The sequence below is a fragment of the Peromyscus californicus genome, unplaced genomic scaffold (genome assembly GCF_007827085.1).
Source record: "Peromyscus californicus insignis strain IS unplaced genomic scaffold, ASM782708v3 Scaffold_7__1_contigs__length_154581171, whole genome shotgun sequence".
Classification (NCBI taxonomy): Eukaryota; Metazoa; Chordata; class Mammalia; order Rodentia; family Cricetidae; genus Peromyscus; species Peromyscus californicus.
The window spans coordinates 14,446,331-14,465,124 of NW_026294595.1; the positions used below are offsets into that span (position 1 = coordinate 14,446,331).

General features: G+C 54.1%; 1 protein-coding gene across 2 annotated transcripts; it reads left to right on the top strand.

Annotated features, from left to right (window-relative positions):
• The first annotated feature begins 13,844 nt into the window (after nucleotides 1-13,844).
• Nucleotides 13,845-18,428, top strand: Sohlh1 (spermatogenesis and oogenesis specific basic helix-loop-helix 1). Of its 2 annotated transcripts, XM_052725866.1 has the most exons (8): nucleotides 13,845-13,909; nucleotides 14,197-14,331; nucleotides 14,776-14,923; nucleotides 15,559-15,683; nucleotides 15,953-16,062; nucleotides 16,683-16,893; nucleotides 17,402-17,475; nucleotides 18,062-18,428. In XM_052725866.1, exons 1-8 carry the CDS (start codon nucleotides 13,845-13,847, stop codon nucleotides 18,268-18,270), a joined length of 1,077 nt encoding a protein of 358 aa, XP_052581826.1. In that variant the 3' UTR covers nucleotides 18,271-18,428. The 2 variants fall into 2 exon arrangements, with proteins under 2 accessions (XP_052581826.1, XP_052581827.1); XM_052725867.1 differs by lacking the exons at nucleotides 16,683-16,893; nucleotides 17,402-17,475 and having other exon boundaries at nucleotides 15,953-16,075; nucleotides 18,051-18,428.
• Nucleotides 18,429-18,794: the final 366 nt, after the last annotated feature.

Genomic DNA, 18,794 nt, shown 5'->3' on the forward strand with positions numbered 1-18,794 from the left:
GGCAGTGTCACGGGTGGAGTCCCTCTCATGGTATGGGTCTCAAGCTGGACCAGTCATTGGTTGACCTGAGAGTGGCACTACTAGGAAATGTGGCCTTGTTGGAGGAAGTGTGTCACTGTGGGGGCAGGCTTTGAGGTTTAATATGCTCGAACTACACCAATTGTAGGGGACAGTTGATGGATTCACAACATGCCATTCACTTCCTCTTGTCTGCAGATCAACATGTAGAACTCTCAGCTACCTTTCCAGCACCATGTCTGCCTCCAAGCTGCCTTGCTTCCTGCCATGATTGCAATGAATTAAACCTCTGAAACTGTAAACCAACCCCAATTAAATGTTTTCCTTATAAGAGTTGCCATGATCATGGTGTCTCTTCACAGCAATAGAAACCATAACTAAGACTCTCAGGGCTTCCTTGCAACTGAGTTCTACCTTAGCACACACTGCCTGACCTCAGCAGCCTTCTGGAACCTTGGCAAGCCTCTGTGATCTTCAATCTCACATCTTTCCTTACTACAAAACGAATACCACATGGATAATAATGCCAAGTTTTCCTATCCAAGCACTAACCAGGCCAGGCCCTGTCTAACTCCCAAGATGAGATAAGATCAGAAACATTCAGAGTATGGCCATAGACCATAGCGCCAAGTCCTATAGCCAGCATAAGATGCAGCCTGGCCCCCCTGAACCACGGTGGTAGTTCCTTTGTATGTCTAGGTGGTTGGTTTTGGGCAGGGAACTGCTCAGTGACATTCACAGCTTAGGCTCTCTCATTGTATCCCCACAAGATGGAGTCTCAGCAGGAAGGCCTTGCCCTCGGCACCTTCCCTATTGTCCCAGGGTGGAGCGAAGGGGTCTCTGTGAGGGTGCTAACCTCTCTAACAGTCTCACCTGGGAGCACTTGCCTTGCCTGCAACTTTAAAGGTCCCCCTTCCCCTCTAAGGGGGCATTTTCCAGCTTTCCACCCACTTGTTGCTTTCTCTAATGTAGACTTGGACAAGAGCAGTGAGCACTAACCATGATGCGGCCTGAAGGCTCTCCTGGGTTGAGATTTCCTCCGCCAAATTAGTCTATTACTTTGAATTCCACCCTGTTCAAGTTCTCAGGACGTGGCAGAATGAAGTCACATTCTTTGTCAGAATACAGCATGAACGGGGTCCCTAGTCCAGTTCACAGCAGAGACCCCGTTTCCCTCTGAAACTTCATAACTCCACTCTCTGCATTTCTCTGGGCACTCTTCTCTTCTACCAGAATGGTGGCCTCTGCTTACAGTATTCGAGAGCTTTTCTAGCCTCAAGTCCAAGCTCTCCCACATTCCTCCTGCCAAGCACATGGCCAGGCTTCACAGAGCCACAGGCCCACTCCTAGGTACCAATGTCCTATTACTTTTCTTGTTGCTGGGTCAAAATCCCTGACATCAGTACCTTATGAAAATTTCTTTGGGGATGATTTGGGCATACAGCTGAAGGGTACAGAGGCGTAGATAGCATCAGGAGCAGGGGCCCCAACGTATCTAATCAGGAAACTCAGAGAGGTAAGTACTGATTGCTGACCGTGGTGGTTTGAATGAAAATGGCCCCCGTAGACTCACAGGGAGAGGCATTCTTGGAGGTGTGGTCTTGTTGGAGGTCAAGCCAGCCCAGTGTCACTCTCTTTCCTGCTGCCTGCGGATCTGGATGTAGAACTCTCAGCTCCTCTCCAGCACCATGTCTGCCTGCATGCCGCCATGCTTCCCTCCTGACAATAATGGACTAAACCTCTGAACTGCAAGCCAGACCCAATTAAATGTTTCCCCTGTTTTGTTCAGTCCAGAACACCAGCCAAGGGAATGGTTCTGCTCATATTTAGGGTAACTCTTTACTTCAATTGACACAATATAAATAATCTTTCACAGACATACCCAGAGTTTTGTTTGTTAGGATCCTGTACATGGGCAGTTCGGGGTCTCGTGTCTTACATCTTACGACATCAGCAGGCGCTGGCAACTACATGGTCACGCAATCTGCGCTTTAAAAAGCCAGATGCGGACCCCCCCCCTTCTCTCCTTGCTCCCTGCTCTCTGCTCTGCTCCCGCCATCTTCCTTTCTCTCCAGGCCTGGCTCTCCTCCCCCCCCTCTCCTTCTTTCTAATAAAGCTCTTTGTAACTCTGGTAGCGTGGCCGTGGCCCGTGACTTTTCCACCTGTAACCAGCGCCGCCGCCAGCGCCAATTACTAGCATTGTTTCCTAGGTGACTCTAGATCCTGTCACATTGACAGTATTAACGAACACACAACCCCTAATTTACTGCTGCATGGCCCCTGGGCATCCAAGTGTGATTTTTATCATGGCTAGGATGGACTTGTCTCTGTCTCCCCCTCCCCCCACCAAGGGGTCAGACAGAGGATCGAATGAGATGAACACACACATACACACACACACACACACACACACACACACACACACACACACACAGGGAGAAAGAGAGAGAGAGAGAGAGAGAGAGAGAGAGAGAGAGAGAGAGGCTTCATAGGCACCAGGCACTCAGTAATCTCTGAATGAGACACACAAGGAAGCTGCCCACTGTTGGACACCTTGCCCAGGCACCATGATGAAAGAGTATGGACTGGAAAGGAAGATATTTAGAAGCTGTGTCCACAATAGCTCTAACCACTTACGCATAAAACCCAAGAGGAATCAAAGGGAAATTAATTAGAATAAATCAGGACCACCACCTAAAAGGAGCCAAGCCTCAGGGTACCCGCAAACCAGAAGCAAGATCAGCAAGGAGCCAGAGACTGTGCTGGAAACAGCCTTCCAAGAGCAGCCAAAACAACTGAACCAGGGCTCCGTGTGCCCCTCCCCCACCTGCAGTTTCCTGCAGGTGGCTTGGGAGCGGTTCCTAATGGGAGGCAGCATCAGATGCTCCAGGTCCCAAGCCCATTCTCATACAAATGGGTACATTCATCAACTGCAAGGGCACATTATTTTCCAAGAATCTGACAAGACTGTTTCAAAAATTCATACCGAAGAAAATATGCTCAGGAATGGCCACAAGAGTCATGAGGAAAGATGGAGTAGGGATTCATCGTGCTCACAATCAGCACAGACTTACAACTGTGGTGGTAGCCCTCAGAGGCTGGCACCCCAAAAAGACAGACACAGCAGAGCACCCTTGATGGAGTGACTTCTGTGTTAGTGTTAAGAAGAGAGCAGGGGGCGGGACCAGTGAGCCTGCAGTGGGGTGACACCACTGGACCCATCCTGAGGGCCAAGGTGGGTGGTGACCAGAGCACTGGCCAGGTGGGTGATGATCTTGCAGATGGGGACACAGGTGCTGAGGGCGCAGGTAATTTCCTGAGCCTCACTGTTTACTCAGCCCGGTACTTGTTTTGTCTGGCTGCTGTTCCCTTGCCCTTGGCAGGGTCAGTGGTTGAGTTCAGATTCTTGGCTCCAGAGCCTGTGCTCCTAAAGCCAAATGCCTGCCATTGGATAGGACGGAATCAAATCAGACCTCCCTCATAGCCTCGAGCCAAGGAAAAGATTGGAAGACAATGCAGAGAAGGCCTTTTATCTAATATACAATCCCCCTCTGCGCCCCAAGGCATAGAGGATCTGACTCCCAACCTCTTCTAAACTGGGATGACACTGTCCACAAAAGAAAGGACAACTGACTGACATAAAAACACCTGGCTGACCGCACAGTCACAGAGAATGAGAAGCAACCCAGCAGAGAGTGACAGGCAGGCCGGGTGCGTGGCTGTCCAAAGATGAGCAAAGAATCCAATAAGGAGAGGAAATGAAGAGACATTCTGTCTCCTTAGTGATGGGAAAATCACAGGACAGCAAGACACAGCTGGCAGACAGCACGGTGGGAAGCATGGGTTTGTGGACACGCTGGCGTCATCATCATCATCACCACCACCACGAGCCGTGCATCATGATGTGTCAGGGGGTCCCTTTTACCCTGGAGTATCATGGAGACATCCTCCCGCCATTCCAGAGGAGGCCTGGGCATGGTTTTTTCATCACCGCTTTATTTGTAAGGGCTAATGCTGCAGAGACTGGGATAGAATAATTCAGGAGTAGCTAGCAGCTTTGCCCCAGGCCACTCTGAACCCACAGCTCTCTAGGAGTCCCCCCTGCAAGGACACATTGCTGCAAGACACAGGTCTCTTAATGGGAGGCCATTAAAAAACAAACACCACCTAGGCACAGGAGAGATGGCTCAGAAGGTAAGGGCACTTGCCACCAAGCCGGACAGCCTCCTCGACACACAGATACATAAATGTAACTCTTGCTGAGTATGACAGCGCACACCTTTAGTCCCAGCACTCGGGAGGCAGAGGCAGGCAGATATCTGTGAGTTCGAGGCCAGTCTGGTCTACAGAACAAGTTCCAGACCAACCAGAATTACATAGTGAGACCCTGTCTCAACAACAAAAACAAAAGCTAGTCACATTTGCTTTTTGAAGAACCTCGAGAGAAGGGAAGTTCTTTGGATGCTCAGTTTGAAGGCAATGCAGAAACTATCCCCTGCCTGGAGATCACAGTTTCAGTTCCGTGAACCACGGTGGGGTCATCGGTAGTGCCTGATCTCATTGATGAACACTTCTCCCCACTGCACCAGCCAGAGCAGCAGTTCCTGGTGCCTCTCTGGCAAGTGCCACAGGACTAGCACTCGAAGCCAGGGGGAAATGTTCTCCCTGCAAGATCCCTTTTAAGAACCTAAAGTGCTTAGTGCTCAAACTATCCCAAGAGCTTGAACGGGACCATCATCTGTGGACAGAGTGTTTCCTCTGCTGGGATTCATTCCTTCACCGTTCACACTGGCATCACATTCAAGGAGCTCGCAGATCAGTGAATGGCAGAGAGGCTGAGAAGGGTACATCTGTATATATACAGAGACACATGCATGCATGTGCATAGAGGTGTGTATGAAACATGCATGCATGCTCTTGGATGTGCAATATGCACAGGTGCACACACATGGGTACATGCATGCACATGTGGGTATGTGGCGTGTGAATATGTACATTTTTGTGTGCATTTCCACATGTGTATTGCACATGGGTAGTTTATACTTGTGTGGGCATATGCATATGCAAAGCCAGACACGCATGCTTGTGTGTTTATGCATGCATGCCTGCATGCTCCTGGGCATTCCCACCAAGCATCTGAGAGAGTCCCGAAAGCAACTCTGCGGTGTCACTGTGGTGGGGACAGGTGAGGGCCAGGCTTGGTGCCCAGTGAGTAGGAAGCAGCAGACACTCTCTGCTGACCACAGCAGAAAGTCTAGTTGCTTCCTGTGCACAGTTAAAATGCCAGAGAGCTGTTGGAGCTGCAAGGCTGCTGGGTAGGCAGCTATCCCTAGAGGAGGGGGCTTGGTGTCCACGTCAGCCATGGCTGCTCCCTGACATCTCCTGAGGCACACACCTCACCCTAAAGTGAAAGCTCAGAGTCCTCAGGTGAGCTGCACTGGGACTGGAGAGTCATCTGAAGTGGCACATGGAGGAAGCTTTCTGCATCAACCAACCTGAGGGAAGAGAGAAGGCCTGGCAGCGGCAGGGAAACACCGGCCTTGGGTGGGTCTAGGAGCTGCCATTACCCCTGGTCCCACAGCAAGGGTACGGGGAAGGCAGGAGTCACGAGGAGGCTCGTGACATTTATTATTTATTTGGAGGGGTGAGCACATGCATGGCAGTCATGTGGAGGTCAGGGGACATCTTTGTGGAGCCTTTCTCTCTTTCTGCCATGTGGGTTCTGGGGACTGAACTGGGGTTGTTGGGTGTCCTGGTTAAGTTTTATGTCCACTTGACATGTTAGTCTTTTGGGACGAGGGACTCTCAATCGTGAAAATGCCCTCACTAAACAGGCCTCTGGGAAAGCCTGTGGTGGCATTTTCTTGATTGATGATTGATGCAGGAAGGCCCAGGTCACTGTGGGAAGGCCACCCTTGGATGATATGAGAAAGCAGGCTGAGCAAGCCACAAGGAGCAAGCCAATAAGCAGCACTCCTCCATACGTCTGCTTCAGTTCTTGCCTCCGGGTTCTTGGCCTTCTTGAGTTCGTGCCCTGACTTCCCTCAATGATGTACTGTTACCTGGATGTATAAAATGAAATAAAGACTTTCCACCTCAGGTTGCTTTTTGTCACTGTGTTTTGTCACAGCAATAGAAACCCTAACTAAGACATTGGGCTTGGTGGCAGATGCCATCTCACCAGGTCCAAAAGCAGGTTCAAAGCTAAGGGAGCCACAGAGAGCAAGGCCCAACACTGGGGTCTGCTTAACCATACACAGGCTCTTCCTTGTTCTCACTGGGTCTGGTTGTGCCTGGGAAGCTGGCTGCCCTGGGGAATGTGGCCTCGCTTGTCTAGACAGATCAAGAATACCTGACAGAGCAGTTGCAAAAGACAGCAAACTCATATGTTCTAACTCTATCAAATAAAAACCTAAACTAGGGGGGTATTTTTTTTTTTGGAGACAGGGTCTATGTAGCCCTGGCTGTCCTAGAACTTACTATGTAGACCAGGCTGGCCTAGAACTCACAGAGATCCACTTTGCCTCCACCTCCCTGGTGCTGGGATTAAAGGCATGGACTACTATGTGGGTTTCTAAACTAGTTTTTGATGGTCCTGTTCCCTCTACAACTGGTAAAGCTCATGAAGTCAGAAGATGTGGGAGGGCTATGTGGGTCAAGCCTTCTTACCCAGGAGGCAGTTGCTTCTATACCTGAGTTTGGTGTCCAGACCACTGTGCCCTGGCTCTGGTCCGAAGAAGCTGGTCCCACCTCCAGGGATCTACATGGCAAACGCCTTAATGATGTTTGAATCTTTCTGACTGACAATTCCACTCTTAAAAATCCATGTCGTGGAAGTAAGTAGACAGATGTGACCTAGATGTTTTCCCACAGAGCTGTTTACACTGCCCAGATGCCAGGGGGAATGAGGAGGCGTTGGCACAGCCCTGTGACCACTGCTGACCTGTATGGTCACTCCAGCCCCACATGCCGATGTGATCTTCAGGGCTCACACAGTTTCTGAGACTGGTGAAGGACGAGCTGGCTGCAGCTCCCAGAGTCCTCCAGGCCCCTCTGCTCTCCCTGCTCCTGGTGATACCCAAGGGGTCCCATCCTAAAACCAGGACCCTCTAATGCAACCTTTGTTTCCATGAAGCCCTCCTCCTGACCCATCTCCCCCCTTCTCTGTTCTGGGAGCAGCTACAGCCCCTCTTGAGGAGGACCCGCCCCGAGGTCCAGAGAGACCCTCCCTTGATCACTTCAGCTCCTTTCTTAAAAAACAATACTCATTGTTTTTAAAATTGAAAGAGTCACATCATTTCCTCCTTTTATTCCCTCTCATCCTTTTCATGCACCCCCACTCCCTTTCAAATTCATAACCTCTTTAATTTGTTATTATTAATATACATATAAATGATAAATATATAAATATGGCATGTGGGACTGTTTAGTATCGCTTGTATGTATATGACTTCAGGGCTGACCACTTGGTATTGGATGACCAATTAGAGTGCTCATCCCTGGGGAGGACTAATTTTCCCTTTCTCAGCATTTCTTAGTTGTCTGTAGTCCTGTCTTGGGGGTGAGGGCATGAGATCTCCCCCTTCTAGGAAAGCATGTCTACTGGTGGTACCATTTATTCAGGCCCTCAATAATGTTCAGCCATATTGTGTCCTCTTCCTTTGAGACAGGGTCTCATTATGTTGCAAAGCTAGTCTCCAACTTATAGGCTCAAACAATCCTCCTGCCTCAGCCTCCTCCTCTCCTTCCTCATCCCTCTTCTTCCATTTTCTTTCTTTGTGTGTCTTTTACCTGCGTGTCTATGCACCATGTGTGTGTCTGGTACTTGTGGAGGCCAGAAGAGGATGTCAGGTCCATGGGACTGGAGTTACAGATGGTTGTGAGCCACCATGTGGGTGCTGGGAATCAAACCCAGTTTTGTTTTGTCTTGTTTTGTTTCTGGGAGAGCAGCAAGTGCTTTTAACCATTAAGCCTTCTCCCTAGCCCTCTGTCTTCTCAAACTGTTAACAGTGAACACTGTCTTCATTCACTGAGCCAGCCCAGCTCTTAAGTTCAGCCCTGGGCAAAGCCTGTACTCCCCATTCCCACTGCTTCCCACATGCACAGTTAGAGCTAGCTGGTGGGCTGCTCCTGGTCACTTCTGGCTCTTACACACAGCCACACCGGGTGTATACCAGGCACTTGACACACGTAAGTGTGCGAGGTCACATAGGTTCAGTGTGTGTTGTTTGGGGCCAGGGAGGCCACTCTTTAATCGGTCAGCACCCCTCATCCGTGTGGACTGTCCCATTTCAGAGAAACCCACAACAGTTTACCGGGACGGAGGAGCCACCTTCAGAGACGCATCCAAGGCAGGGCTGCTCCACTCTACCTGCCTGTGAGTCCTGGTACAGGAATCTGCCCACAGATCTCCCACCCCTGGGCCTCTGCTGAGGCCACTGTTAACTGCCAGCTTCGGCATCACCCAGGCTCACCTCTCCTTGTCCTCCCTACCCTTCTCATGTCGCCTGCCTGCCTAAGGTTGCAGGTTGGTAGCCCCCGCAACAAGATCTGAAAATCTCTCCATAGCTCTGGAAACCAGGTCAAGAAACCTCACGGGTGAACACACCAAGATACCCTCTGAGGAGATGAGTCATGACAATAGAACAGAATTCTGTTATACCAGGACTGTCCAAGCAGCATCACTGGTGGCCGAAGTCAGCACTGTCAGGTATGCTGAGGAAGGACCTAGGCTACATCGCAGTTGGCACTGGACTCCTGGGGACCATTCTGTCCTCTGCTCCCACTCTGCCCTCCTGAGTTGCTGCTGAAGCCCCAATGCCTGTGGCATCCTGAGCTCCCCACAGCTCCAGCTGCAGAGCTGTCTGGCTGTCCCTCTTGCCAACCAGAGCAGTATGTGGGCCCTTGCGAATCTTTCCCACGGGGCCTGGGCCACTTCCTGCTGCCCTGGAGGCACCACTTCCTAATTACAGACCCAGAGGGCTAGCCAGGCACGTACACTGGCTGGAGGCCAGATTCAAGTCCTGCGCCTTTAGTCCTCAGGGCCCAGAGGGTCCCAGTTTGGCTGGGATCCAGGCTGTTCAGAACACACAGTTCCAGGAAAGGTCCCAGCTCTTGGGAGGTGCACTGGAATGGCAGAGAGGAACTCTCTGGCTCTAAGACTGGCTGGGTGATGGTGGAACACACCTTTAGTCCCAGCACTCAGAAGGCAGAGGAAGGTGGATCTCTGTGAGTTCGAGACCAGCCAGGTCTACAGCGCGAGTTCCAGGACTACACAGAGAAAGAAAAAGTCTATCTCGAAAAACCAAAGGGGGCAGGAAAGACAGCAATGTCGGGGCCCCTCCCTCTGCCATAGTATCTGTCACCTGGGGCAGAGAATCCTGAATCACAAAAGGGGCATGTCAGAAGAGGACAATGTCTAGTGACCCTGAGGTCACTGGGACCTGGCCCACACGGCAAAGGCCTTGAGATGAGGCAGAGAGGCAATAGAAAGGAAGGGTCAGGGACTGTGGTGCTCAGGTATAGAGCTGCCATCAAGAGGGCCAAGAGCTCCTCTCTGGACCCCTACTTTTCAGCTATGGAGTCTGGTGTCTGAGCAGCATTGGCACAGGGCTGGTGGACAGGAGCTGACAGATACTGGGGGTGGATGTCTCAAGGCTCGGACTCCCTTGACGATAGCACGGTGGCTCACATTTCCCAGCACCTATAAAACAGAGACACACCCAAGGCAGGGCTGCTCCACTCTACCTGCCTGTGAGTCCTGGTACAGGAATCTGCCCACAGACCTCCCATCTCAAGGCCTCTGCTGAGGCCACTGTTAACTGCCAGCTTCGGCATCACCCAGGCTCACCTCTCCTTACCTACCTCATGCCGCCTGCCTGCCTAACACCAGCAATCCAGTCCTGGCAGCAGCTTCACCTGCAGGTTTGAGAGCGAGTCTCCCCTGGGACAGAGGCCAGGCTCAGATGGGGGTGGGACAGAGGAGTTGTGGACAGTGCCAGGTGGAAGATGCCATTAGTCCTGGAGCTGAAGCCCAGACCTCAAGGACACAGTGTTTGTGCTTGGACTGGATCAGGCCGTAAAGTGTGACAGGTTGAATGCCTAGGAGGGTGACACCATGTCATGGAGGTAAGTGGCAGAAGGTCCCAGAACAGCAAGGTCACCGAGAGCCCTCCTGAGAGGCCCTACTTGATTGACTCCAGAGAAGCCAGGGAGAGCCAGATGTTGTCTGCTTCCCAAGGACACTGGCTGCTTTCAGCGCATTTGCTCCCAGCCACGCATTGCCTCCCCCAGTACTTCTAGGAGTGTCCCTGGCCCTTGAAGCCCCAGCTGAAGACCTGGACTTCACCCCAAATGGTCCTCCAAGGCCAGCTGTTTCACCTCTCATTTTACACAGGGGAAACTGGGTCCCCCATCAGCAGTGGGCATCTTCTGTCTGCCTGTCGGTGTGCTTGGCCTCAGAAAAGCAGAGCCTAAGCTGTACCCAGAGGAAAGGGGGGGGGACAGGGAGGACCAGGACCAGGGTCAATGTCATCAATGTGCTGTTGTTGACCCTGCACCCCTCCACCAGTGCTGTGCACGTGGTCACTTGGGTAGGTGGGAGCTATGTGTTCCTGCTGTCTAGAAGGGCAGGCTCCCAGGTTGCTGGAAACCTTTCCTCAACTGCAAAGAAGTGACCAGCAGAGAACTACCACTGACATCTTCTGGCAGCTCATGCTCACCCTCATCCCAGGGGCTCTGCCTGGAAGGGGCTGCCCTGGAGAATCCTCTTCTGTGTGGTATACTTCTGGTCCCAGTGCTGCTACTCTCAGGCGAAGCATCTTGTGGGATGCATCGCATCCCTTCCCATGTCTGCAACTGAGCGCTCTCTGCACCTCACATTTTCCTCTCCCCCCACCCTCCCCGCACCCATGCCTGTACAGTCTGAGTTCTGGACTTAGAAATGGCTGTGTTCAGGCCGTTATTGCATCCAGCGCACCCCTGTGGCGCCAGCAGGCCGGTCCAAACAAACAAACGCTCCTCCCCGAGGGCTGCCACGGAGGATCCTGAGGATGAGAGGCCTGGCACACGGGGATAGGAGGTGGAGTCCCGGAGGATGAATTTCCCAGGGGACCCGGGGAATTCCCACGGGAGGGTGCTAACTCCCGTGGGGCGGAGTGCAGCAGTCCGTACCTGGGGGCTTATCAGCCGTCGTCAAAGAAGGTCGGGTGGGTGAAGCCCTCACTGCATGCCTCTCAGCAGATGCTTCCCCGGCTGCGCGCCCGTCGTCAAATGGCATGTGAATCGGCGGTGAGACAGACGAGTCGGAAACCACAATCGCCTTTCTTCGCTTTGCCCCGAAACACTTAGTCTTTTTTCTTCCAAGATTTGGGGGGGGGGGGGGGGGGCGGGAGCAACAACAACAACAAATCCCGTAGTCTTGGTTCAGGCGCCTGTCCGCGCGCGCCCCCTGCTGATCACACCCTACGGCGTCAGTGTCTGGTTCAAGCTGAGACGGGAAAGGGTGTCTTGATTCTAGGTCCCATGTACATCTTTGCTGGGGCCTGCTCATTTCGTCACTGGATTTGAAAAGCCTCCTTACCCCGAAAGCCAGAAAGAAGACCCTTAACATCTGGAAACCCTAATCGTGCCCCAGGGCCATGTGCCCTAACTTGGGTGACTCAGGCTTATGTGGGACACCGGGAAGGAAAAGGGCCTCCGCATTTAAACTGGGCAAGCATCGATGGTACCACGCTGCTACTGTGTCCTGCCAGCTTTTCCCTTCTTCCTCCAACAGTGCTCAGTTGGGTAGAGGCCTGCACCTACAGCCCCCGTGCCCTAGCTAGGGCACCACTGCCAGGAAGCTGCTAGACTCCGGGTAACACAGAGACTTCTGCCCAGCCCTCAGTCACATGGGCACCTTTCAACAAGTAGTGGAGTGGGTGCAGTACCACCCTCAGATGCCACAGCCGAGTGATGCAGGACAACACTTGGTATTCACAAGGGACCCTGAAACCTTGAATATGGGCCTTGTGGGTCCCAGGAGCCTTTGTTGCCCAGTGTTTTTAATAGCCCTTACCAAACCAACATTGTGGCAATCAGGAGTGGGGGCAGGAGAGACGAAACACAATACTAGAAGATGGGTAGGAGTTAAGCCCGCTTCCATTCATCCTTTCTCCAGTCTCTTAGTGGGGGCCCAGTCAGTATACTGGAGGGTCCACAGTATGCCGGCCACTGACCTTACACGCTTCAAATCTCTCCGAAGGTCCTGTTTCAGTCAGTGTTCTATTGCTATGAAGAGACGCCATGGCCAAGGCAACTCTTAGAAGAGAAAGCATTTAATTGGGGCTGGCTTACAGCCTCAGAGGTTTAAGTCCCGAGCCTCCAGTGCAAAGAGTAGGCCCCTGGCTCTGGCTCCACACCTCACCCCAAAATCAGTAACTTTCTTTAGTCCCCTTAAGGCTTTGCCTCTCTGCCAAGGTGGCCTGAGCTCATGAGCCCATGCCAGCAGTACCCCTGGTTCTCCTCGCCCGTCATCCTGCAGGCCTGGCTGGGCCAACCAATGTTGTTGTTCTGGTGCCTGGGCAGAGCGAGGATGAGGAGAGGAACAAGACTGTTCCTCCTACATCTTTCTAGTGACATCTTTCTCCAGCTGACCCCCATCCCCATCCCCCATGGCTCCACCCAGGACCCCAACTGGAAGCAGAGGCCAGAGGTCCCACTGTGTGGCAACGCCCTTTCCTCTGTGGTGCTACCTGTCTATTCTTTGCAGGTCCCCAGGAGAGGTGCGGTGATGTGCATCAACCATCCCCAGCAGAAGTCCCGCTGGAATGCCCGCATCCCCAGCACCCATCTCTTACCACTACCCATCCCTTCAGGCTTTCCCATCCCTCCCTTCCGTCCTCCAGCCACCCAAGGAATATTTGTCGAGGGACTCTCGCAGGCTAGGATGGAGCTTTTGACCACCAGTTCCAGATGGGGGTCTCCAAACCTTGGTACTGGCCCAGACCAAGAATGCAGGTGGCTGGCACGTCTGGCTGCGGAGGCAGGACCTGGGGTTCATGTAGCCTAAATGATGGCAGCTCTGTTGTTTGCTGGTAAGTAGAGCCAGTCACTTTAGGTAGGGGGTGGCAGGCCAGATGAGTCAGGGAGGGCAGGTGCTGCCTGGTTCTGGTGATCCTGTAGCATGGGTGATAACTGTGCACTTGGGAAGAACACCTGCTCAAAGGAACAATCTGGGAGGGCATGCCTGGACACCCTATAGACCTGAAACTGGCCAGGATCCCATAGGTGTCACCTACACAGTGGATCAACCTCCCTCTCCCAACTAGGTTGTGAGCTTCCTGAAGGCGGGGCTGGACTCCAAATAGCCCTGGAGGCCACTCCAAAGAGCTGTAGGCACAGAGTTACCTCGAGTGGGAAGGAACCGGCGCTTGGCAAAAGCACAAGAGGAGCCCTGGGCGCCTGGCAGGCCACGCCCCTAGAAATCCACTAGAGACCTGAGGGTGGAACCATTTTGCTACTTTCTGGCAAAGGGGCCCGAACCCGGGCTGCAAACCATCCCGTGGGCCGTAGTAGTCAGGTCATGTGGTCTGAAGGCCAGCGCGTGAAGCAGAGAGTCAAGCACGAGGAGGGCGGGGCAAGCCCGGCACGAGGTGGGCAGGCGTGAGGCGTGGGGGGTGGCGAGCCGCTTGCGTGCGTGAGAGTGGGCCTCCGGGTGCTGGGTGGATGCGGCGGCGCTCCTGAGGGGGGGCAGAGTGTGGGCGAGAGGGGGGGGCTGGCGGGCAGAGCTCGGGGGCTATCTGTGGCTTCCAGGGTGTTGCCTCCTTCCCTCCAACTTCGTGCCAATGGCGTCCAGCGGCCAGGAGCGGACCTCCGAGGACTGTGGCGTCTCCGGCATCACGGGATGCAGGTAAAGCGTGGACAGACGGGCTCTGAGAGAGTCGGGCCCCAAGGCCTTGCTTTGCCCAGGGGCTACTTACTGTCTTCACCCTGCCTGGCACAGCCCGGCAGAGCGCCCCATCTTGGCGTGGAGGGCTGGGGGAGGGGTCATGAGCTGGCCAGGTGGTGTTCCTTGATGACCCCGGGCCTGGCCGCCACTTCCTTTCAGACGTCCACCCCAGATGCCTTGGTTCTGCATGTGGGGCGCCGGCGGCTTTTGGTGGGATTCACAGGTGGTCTTGGCTCTGTTCTCTGTAGCAAGACTCCTCAGCCTGAGACCCGGGACAGCTTACCGACTCCCTCCCAGGGCTCAGGCCCCCGCGCGGTTCCTGTGGCTGCAGCAAATTGTGGCTCCTGCCTTCGGAGGAATGTGATCAGCGAGAGAGAACGCAGGTGAGGGCAGCCTCGGGATGGACAGTGCTTCACAGAAAGGGGTGGAGGAGTTTAGGGCTGTGGCTTAACCAAGTGCTACCCATCTGGACCAACCGGGATTAACACCAGATCCCCAGGTAAACTCAGCCTCGTGGAAGGAGGGAGGGCAGGGGCGTCACTACCGCGACTTTGGTCTGAAGCTCTGGTGGTCCACAGACTAGTGTATTCAGGTTCCTCTAGAGGCTGGACTCCTGGCTTGGATTCACCCCTGCACATTCCAGAACAGAGCTGCCTCAGGACTGTGCCCTCATTTTAGAGTTACTGTGTGTCACAGTCCCAAAGGCTCAGGCTGCTGGAGGGCTGACCCTGCTGCTCAGGAGGCCTTGGGGGCTGCTCAGTGATAACTCCCAGAGGCTCTTTCCCCTTCTGGTGAAGGCTAAACCTTTTATGCTTGTCTGGAAGCAGGAGGCGGATCTCCTTGAGCTGTGAGCGCCTGCGGGCTCTGCTGCCTCAGTTTGATGGCCGGCGGGAGGACATGGCCTCCGTCCTGGAGATGACTGTGTACTTCCTTCAGCTTGCCCACAGTATGGCTCCTGGCTGGGAGCAGCTCTCTGTGAGTTATAAGCAGGTGAGCCTTGTCAGTGTATCTACTATGTGATGTCCTTGTTCAGGGGCCGCGTTTTCCTTGCCTCCTTCGCCAAAGTGGCCACACATGCCACACCCCCAGGATACATTCAAACCGTACCAGCTAGTATTCTCCTGAGAGGGGCAAGTGTCCACTGTCTCTTCCCAATACTGTTGATTGATTAGTTGCCCATATGTGATGCCAGTGTTGAGAGTTTCAGGGTCTCCAGATGCCCAATTCTGGCCAAAAACACTTAACTTAGACTTCTACCCTTTGATCCCATGACTGCTGCCTGATTCTTGTCCCATGTCCATCTGTCATGCCTGTTCTGATGACGTGGGGCGCTGTGGCCAAGCCCCTGGGTGGATACAGCCTAACTCAAGAGCGGGGAGGTGTTTGAGGAGTGAAGCTCAGTCCCTGTACCTCCTTTCCCTGTTCTGGGCCCAGGCCAAACTCAAGGGGCTCCCTGGGCATCCCTGGGTATGTGATGGGGAGGCTGGGCTGAGGGCAACAGCTTCTTCACTGCGTCTCCCCCCCCCCCCCCCCCCCCCCCCCCCCCCCCCCCCCCCCCCCCCCCCCCCCCCCCGGAGCTTCTGGCTGGTTTGTGTGTATTTAAACTCCAGGTTCCTCAGCCTTCCCAGGAGATGTGGCACCTGTGGCAGGGGGATGTCGTGCAGGTGACCCTGGCCGATCAGAGTGCAGATAGCAAGCCGGACTCCGGGATAGCAAAAGCATCCGGTGCGGCTCGGTTAGTGTCCCCGCGGCCCACCCTTGGGCTCTGAGCTACGTCTGAACAATAGTATTCAGCTTCATAATAGTACTTCGCCCCTCACACACCTTTGACGTCACTGTTCATGCTCAGAGAGTCTTTACGATGGTCCCTTGAGAGTCTGCTGGGACAGTCTTGCACAGGGTGATCTGGTCAGCAGACTCTCGACACTGGGAAGAATGGGGGTTACTTGATTCTTCTGCTCCACGGTGCTCTGAGCTCCTTCTTAACGTCTTATACTCTTTCAGAGTGCAGGACCCCCCATGCTGTGAGATGCTGAGTATGGACCAGAGCCAAGCCCTGGGGAGAGTGTCAGAACTGCTGGAGAGACCCTCCTCCCCGCTTGGTAAACCCCAGAGCCCGTTGTCACAGTTGGGCCAGGTGACCCCTGACCCTGAAATGGTTGGCACTGTTGCTGAAGGGGCTGCCTTTCCTGTGCCCAGAGTCTAGCAACAGCTGGGCCGTCTGACTTCTGCCTGTGTGGAACTGGGGTGACTCTCAGGCCTGCAGCCTTTCCAGCTGTACCTCCAATGCATGGGGTTTTGTTCCCCGATGCCAAGCCCTGGTCAGTAGGTACCAGTGAGTCACTGGGGGAGGGGGTGCCTCTGAAGACAGTTTACACTTGCCCTTCCTGGCTGTTCTGTCTCCCATCATGGGTATTTGCCCTATCTAGAAGTCTCGTGGCTGGGCAGGACTTCTAAGCAGCCACATATGTGGGGGTCATGGGGATAGGCAGCTGGTCTGAGGGAGGAGCTCAGGGTCCCAGGGGCAGTGCTGAGGGGAACTCCTGATTTGAGTCCATGTGAGAGACCCAAGGCCTGGGGACTGCCTTCTCCAGGAACCTGCCCTGACCTGGGGCTGGGCACCTGGTTTTGGACTTGAGTCGTGGAGGACTGGCTTGAGTCCCTGTTGTTTTTAGTGCTTCTGGCTTTCACATGTACACACCGTACGCCAGTAGCCTGGCCTAAACCGTGAGAGCTAACCTTTCTTCTTCCCATTCAGAGCCTTCCAGCTTGAGTCCCGGGCTCTCACCCTGGCTTCCTCACTCATGGCAGTTAGCCACCCCCCAGACGAGCGACATCATTTCTGGTGGGTTGCACCCCGTGGGATCCCTGGCCAGGGACACTGAATCTCCGGGCATGCTGGCTGAGGAGGCCAACTTGGTCCTGACATCTGTGCCTGATGCCAGGTGGGTGCATGTGTGCGTGTCTGTCTGTCTGTGACAGCCGTCACTTGCCTGCCTTCAGCCCAGCACTAGTCTGTGCCTTTCTCCGCTTCTGGAAAATTCTGGTCCTGACTTCTACCCCACATTGAGAGGAGGCCCAGGCAACAGGCCCAAGCCAGACTTGCCATGTGGCTTTCTGATAATGTGTTTCTAAAACATTTTTGTCTCCTAATTGTCTTTTGTTTGGGCTGATGGTGAAATAAATTTGTGTTTGGGGAGCACACACCAGCTGGGATGTGGGAGGCAGAGGGAGGGATGAGGCCGTGGCTGGAGAAGCCAGCACAGATCTCTGTTCAGCAGAGCCCTGTGGCTCGGGCCTGCACCCTGAGGCTGTGGTTTCTTTCTACACTTGGTCCTGGCAGGCTGAGCCTCTGTGGAGTCTCAAGTGCCTTTGCAAGGTTGGGATTGGTTTCTGTTGAGTTTCTGTTGCTTAGGTGCACTTGTAGCCACTAAGGACTCTCCTCATCTCCAGATACACCACAGGGACAGGGTCCGACGTGGATGGAACATCCTTTCTGCTGACCACCAATCCTGATTGGTGGTTGGGTGAGTGGGGCTCTGAGCCCAGGCTGCCTTTCCCCACACCGGCCCTGGCTCTGGGGCCTGTGTCCAACCTGACAGGACCAGGGAGACTGTGCCCAGGCCCAGCTTGCTCTCTGACCCAAGGTCCCCAGGTCGTCTCCCCCTCCTTGTCTGGTGATGGTCAGGATGACTGGCAGGGACAGAGGTAAAGTGTGACATGTGTGACCGCATGGGCACATGTGGAAATGGCTGTGTGGAGTCCTGGATGTTTTCAGTCATGTTCCCAGGTCAGCTTCACTGGGCCACCAGGACATCTATCTGGTAGACAAGGCATATGTTGTATGTACTCACTGCCCTTAGGGTCCAGTGTTGAGGGAACACAGCCATGAGTGGTTCTGCCATGAGTAGATCTCCTAAGTGCGAGAGTAGGATTACCAGGGTTGGGCTCATCCCACCTCCCTGGGAGGAGACAGACAGGTTCACAGAGGGGCAGAGGGCTTGCAGAACGGACCACCAGGTGGTGGCAGCCTGGGAGCCCCTATGCTGGGACCAGCCTGCTGCTAGTGTCTGGGGTGCATGCCTGCCATTCTGACGTTCCCTTTTCTTCCAGGGTCGGTGGAGGGCAGAGGAGGTTCGGCCCTGGCCACGAGCAGCCCTATGGACAGGGCAGAACCAAGCTTCATGGGGGACCCTGAGCCCAGCTCCCCGGAGCTCCAGCCTAGCCCCGTAGAGCTGTGGGGCTTGGATTTTGGCAGCCCTGGCCTGGCCCTGCAGGATGAAGCAGACAGCCTCTTCCCTGACTTTTTCCCGAGAGTTTAGTTGTCAGCTTGGTGGGGGAACAGGGCAGTACAGGGGCAGTACCGTGCCCCTGTCCCTTGCCTGGGTGTTGTATTTTGGGTTTCGTTTGCAGCTGCGGTCTAATTTGAGGGAGGCTGGCAGGGAGGGCTGTGAGTTGTATTAAAGAGGAAAGTGGTTTTCCTGGCAGAAGCAAAATTTCTCTGGCTTTTGAGTAATTAATCCAATTCATTGGGCATATTGCCCCAACTCCATTCAGAGCATAGGCAGCTGCCTGAGAGATTCTCAGCTTGGTAGGATCCCTAAATAACCTAGTTCTGTGCTAGAGACTAGGTGCCGTTCTCCTCTTCCTCCTCCGGGTCAGGTGTTTGGATTGGGTGGGGCCTTTCGAGGGGACCCTGGTGTCTTTCCTCCCAGTGCACCATGTCCTGGGGGAAGGGCTGGTCCCCCCTTTACTGCTGGTCACCTCTGTACTTGTCCATGGGCTCTTGGGGACCCTCCTTGTCTGCCCACACCCTGCACACTGGGCTGCTCTGGGTAGACTGGAG